Source organism: Populus nigra, chromosome 3 (assembly GCF_951802175.1).
Source record: "Populus nigra chromosome 3, ddPopNigr1.1, whole genome shotgun sequence".
Classification (NCBI taxonomy): domain Eukaryota; kingdom Viridiplantae; phylum Streptophyta; class Magnoliopsida; order Malpighiales; family Salicaceae; genus Populus; species Populus nigra.
In genome coordinates this window covers 14,411,897-14,417,220 of record NC_084854.1, presented here as the reverse complement: position 1 = coordinate 14,417,220, position 5,324 = coordinate 14,411,897, and the positions used below count along the sequence as shown (strand labels likewise).

Below are 5,324 nucleotides of genomic sequence, written 5' to 3'. Positions count from 1 at the left end.
TATATATATATATATATATATATATATATCTCAAATTTCTAATTTAGTTAAATATATGATTCATGCTTTATTTAATTAAACATATGTATTAACTTTTTAATTTTTAATTATATTTTTATATATATTAAAATGACTGCACATTTATCTTTTTCCTCAAAATAACTTTTGATCCAACCTGTAATGAATAACAAGTCAAATAACTAGTTTTAATAATATAGACCCTTCGGCGCAAAAAATAAAAAAAAGAATCACGAAATTTTTCGTCTATAAGAATTTTGGTCGAATTTTCTGATCTATCGAAGCGCAAGTAATTTTTCCTTCAACCTACTATCGACAATAACTACATCTAATTCAGCTGCACAATTTTGTTGTTATTTCAACATGATGGAAAGCAAAGCAACATGGGAAGCTTTGAAATCTTGTAGTTTTTGTTGTGTAAACATATAATTCAATTATCTTTGGGGCACTTGCATAATCACACGTGATCTCCACTCCTGTATGGCTGAACGTAATGTGTGGTTTGGAGTTAAGATAGAATGCTGGAACCTCAGCTTTGTAACTGGTGATATATTGTGTCTATCAAGCCAAGCCTTGATTGCTCTGTGCTCATACGTGAAACCATCAGCAGCAATGTATGGATCATCCATCAAGTCCTGCATTAAGCAAGATCCGTTCACGAAGAGAAACAAATGAGACGCATACTATTATAGAACACTTTTCATAATTGAATGTGTATGATTTCTTACCTGAAGAATTGGACAGAAGTAGTGGCTTGGTGCATAAATATTGCCTCTTTCCACCTCAACACTAGCAGCTGCAACATCAACAAGTCTTCTGAGAACCGGCAGAACTTCTGCATCAAGATCTGGTCTGTCCCTGCACCTGAGGCTAGAGCACTTAAGCGCAAGTTTTGCCAGTTCCTCTGTCTCAGCAAGTGGCCAATCTTTAACTGACTTATCTAAAATGTCAGTAAACGAGCCATTCATGATAGCATTTTCAACAGTTAATATAAGTCCACCAGGAGGGCGAGCTGTTAACACTTGGAGAACTGTAACTCCAAAAGCATATAAATCCGATTTGGGTCGGACAGTCCCAGTTCTCTGATACTCAGGATCCATGTAGTTGAGAGTACCGGCAAGAATAGAATCTTGGTACTCCGTCATGTTGTCTGGCACAACATCTGAAATGAGTTTAGCCAGCCCAACATCTCCAATTTTGCTCACATAATTTCTGTCTAACAAGATATTAGCTGGTTTAAGATCCCTATGGACAATAGGATCTGGCTTTGAGTTGTGCAAGAATGCAAGCCCACAAGCTACTTCAAAAACTATACGGAACCGAACAAACCATGGAAGAGATTGTTTTCCATTTCGGCGGAAAATACTCTCCTCCAGGCTTCCATTTTCCAAGTATTCATAGACCAGGCAACCATTATCAGGGCAGGCTCCAACTAGCAGAACCAGGTGTGGGTGGTGCAACTGCGTTAGAACTTCAACCTACAAAGAACCAGTGGAAACCAATGTTTATGCCATGATTGCAGCAACAATTTGAGATCTGGTGAAATATTCACCACCAGCAATAATTCACATTTTGGCATTTGATTGGAAGTGCCATGCCCAATGAAAGCAAAGACACCTAAAGATGTCTTCCCCTCCAAAATTGTAGGGGGGAAATCTTCCAAAGTTCATCTAATATGGTATTCATGACAAATTCATAAACGAAGTCTTTGTATAGGACCAAAATTATGCAAATAATTTGGGATTGTGAGCAAAGTGAAAATTTTGAATTCCTGTGCAAGTTCCAGAACAAATCTATAAAGGCAGTTATTCTTCAAAATGAATATTTTCCATTTCTGCAGCAGAAGCTAGCTACAAAAACTGTAATGGAAGAAGCCAGAAACCAATGGGGAAAACCCATTGAAATTGAAGTCATAAAAACTATAATGTTACCTCTCTCAAGAACTCCTGTTTTTTGTTAACTGCATCAGGACAGAAAACCTTAACAGCTACCGGGGTATGATCAAGATTGCATTTGTAAACTTTTCCATAACTTCCTTCACCAATAACATTGCTGTCAGAGAAGAAACCTGTTGCTAGCTCTATCTCATCCTTAGTGTACCTTTTATACCTTCTGTCATTTGAGAAGACTGCCTCTACAATTTTCTGTTTCTCCAAGGACTCATTGAGGGCATTACGCTCTGCTATCTGTCTTCCATTAGCTTCTTTAGCAAGCAAATCTTTTGCTTCCTCAACCTCCTCTATGGCTTGTAAATACCTTGCTTTCTCTTTAGCAGCAATTCTCTTCAAAGTTTCTTCTCTTTCTAAGGCAGCATTCACTTTATTTTCCTCCTCAAGGCACTCCAAAGAAAGTAATTGGACCTACAAAAAGAAACATTAACAGAGGTCCTGGAGATAAAGCTATAACTTCCTTTCAGAAGCCATTCCTCGCATTTTTCCTCCCCCACCACATTTTTATTTAATTAGAAGAATTTGTGAGCATAAAATTCAGAATTCTAAAATTGATGCCATATGTATATTTACATAGAGTTTATTCTTGAATATCATCAAAGAAAAAAAAATTACAGTGAAAGATTAACTTTCCTTTCCCTTTAATGCTTTTTCATTCAAGTATCATGAAGGGGAAACAAAGAACAAGAAAATCCACCGCACATCAAAAAGTCAGTTATGTAGGTATATAAAGTTGCATGCAATGATAAGAATAACCTTGTTCTGAGTATGAACAAGCTCTTCACAAGCTCTTTTGTACATCATAATGGTGTTTTGTAATTCTAGCTGTAGCTGTTCTACTTCAGCCTGCACATTATTGCAAAAGAAAAAAATTTCAAATAAAATGCTCGAACAATAAACCTTTTCACTTGGATATATTTCTGCAAAGGAACATGTGACATTAATAAAGAAAGCAAGTCACCTGGTCAGATTCTCTAGAAGCTAGGGAATTGCAGCTTCCCACATCCAGAGTCATAGACAGACCCATGTGCGGATCTAGGTGACTGAGGTTTGTCACTGACGATGATTCAAAGGTTCCTTCAACTTTGGAATCTATCGAAGAAGAATAAGGCTCAGAAATTTGTCTATTTACGTGGCCAGAACTTTTCTTATAATCAGCGAGTAAATACCAGTGCCTAGAGGTAGTCTCTGGGGGGGAGGGGGGGCTCAGCAAAAGTACCTAATGACTACAAGCACAGCTGTGACTTACCGATAGAGGCTGAGCTAGTAGCTGATACTGAGATGATTTTCCGTCTAGATACAACATGAACATTACACGTTTCAGGAGCACACTTTAGCACGGTTGTGGGTACCCCTGGTCCCTTTAGCTTCCTAAGAGAAGGTGATGGGATTAACGGAAGCAGAGGTGACAGATTTGTTTATGATATAATTCAAATCAAACATTAAAGTCTGGAAAAGAAATTGAAAGTTGACACAAACAATTATCATATACAAAACACAAGGTCAAGATATATAATAAGGTTCATGAAATAACTGACAACATTTAAAAAAAAATATGCAGCAGCTAGATGCAATACAAAAACAAGAAAATAAACATACCTCAAAAAGCAATTGGAAGAACAAGACCCCAATACTAAACTATCAATCCCAGACTCACGCACGTATCTTAAAAGCCCAGTTGCAGGATTGTCGTCTTCTATCACCACAGTTTCCACCTGAAAAGCATTACTATTCAATACCCAAAAAAAAAAATCAAAAACAAAGAAAAAATCAAAACCCATTTCACCTTCTCCACTCTACTTTTGCATAACTTCTTAAATGGTAAAAAGATATCATCTTCTAATTTCATTTTCATTTCATCTAAGTACAGTGCCACCACATTCTCGTCAAGCTCCTCAATTACTATACCATCTCCTCCACCTGCGATAACATCCAATTCAGTATAGCACAATACAGTACCTCAAGCTTTGATTTTGCTGCAACAAGCAAAGGGAATCATAAGAGATTCATTCTTACATGGACTGGGTATACAAGTGATCCGAGGCACGATGTGGACTAAAGTCAAACGCTTCGCCTTCGCCGATAAATTCTCCGCCGCCCATCGAACAGCCCGTCTGCTTCCTCTTCCTCCAACGCCATCGCTTCCCGTCACGGCGACCGCCACGACCGTCATGGAGAAATATTTTGTGCCTTTTGCATTCAAAGACTGGAGAGTTGACTAGACAACGCCGGGCTTTAATCAGAGTCTTTATTTATCTTTCCTTTTCCTTTCGTGAAACGACAGAACTGAAATAAATATATACCACTTTATTCATTATTATTTTTTAAATTTTTGTTTGAAAATTTTTATTTTTTAAAATTTATTTTTAATATTAGTATATTAAAATATAATAAAATTATATAAAAAATAATTTAAATTGAAAAAAAATTAAAAAACTTTTTTTTGAACATATATAAATAGTATGTTTGTTTTTATATTTTCATGTTTTACCTGATGTGTATTTGAATGTTTTGTTTTGATGTTTAATAAATAACAATTTTATAATATATAGGTTTAACTTTTTGTTAAACAATAAATTGAGAGATAAAAAATTAAAATTCTCATTAAAAAAAAATAGAATCTTTTTTTCCATAAAAGCATATAAAAATTCAATTTGATCCCTCAAGTTTTATTTATTTTTTTATATTTCATATAAAAAATAATGATTTTGGTGTTTATTTGTTTATTTTCAAGAAGAGAATTCTATGAATATGGTTTCTATCTTTAATTATATTAAAAAAACATAGATCAAAACTTGTAAAAAAAATTATTTGATTTAATTATAAGTTTTTAAGCTGATTATAATGTGTTTTTAGGTTATAAATGGGTTTTTAAATGTACACATAATTAATTTTTTTCAAGTTTTTGGGTTCAAAAATATTAAAAATTAAGTTTTTAAAATTTAAAAACTTAAACTCTTATTTAGCAACTAAAAAAGTTGTAAATGGATGAAACATTATCCACCTAGCAAACAATACATTGTCTATTCACCTTGTAAATAAAAAACAAATTCAAGGATTGTTTGCCTTTCTTTTAATGTTCTTTTAATTTTTAATTTTTAATTTTTAATTTTTAATTTTTAATTTTTAATTTTATTTTTTTCCATTTTACAAATAAAGTTTTTTTTAAAATAAATTTATAAAATGATGTTTAAATAACTATAGATTATGATATTATTTTCAAAAAATATTAGCATTTCTTATGGTAATATTGACAATTTCTTTCTAAATACTTATATATAAACCTAATATATATAAGTTTCCAAAATATTCAACGCAAATAAAATATCTATTTTATTATATAGTTTTATATAGTTT

General features: G+C 33.3%; 1 protein-coding gene across 1 annotated transcript; it reads right to left on the bottom strand.

Moving 5' to 3' along the window:
* Positions 1–236: 236 nt before the first annotated feature.
* Positions 237–4,236, bottom strand: LOC133689994 (U-box domain-containing protein 34). The gene is made up of 9 exons (XM_062110121.1): positions 3,984–4,236; positions 3,754–3,887; positions 3,567–3,682; positions 3,217–3,338; positions 2,929–3,059; positions 2,724–2,813; positions 1,950–2,378; positions 747–1,496; positions 237–653 (listed from the first exon to the last, which is right to left on the bottom strand). Exons 1-9 carry the CDS (start codon positions 4,138–4,140, stop codon positions 453–455), a joined length of 2,130 nt encoding a protein of 709 aa, XP_061966105.1. The 5' UTR covers positions 4,141–4,236; the 3' UTR covers positions 237–452.
* Positions 4,237–5,324: the final 1,088 nt, after the last annotated feature.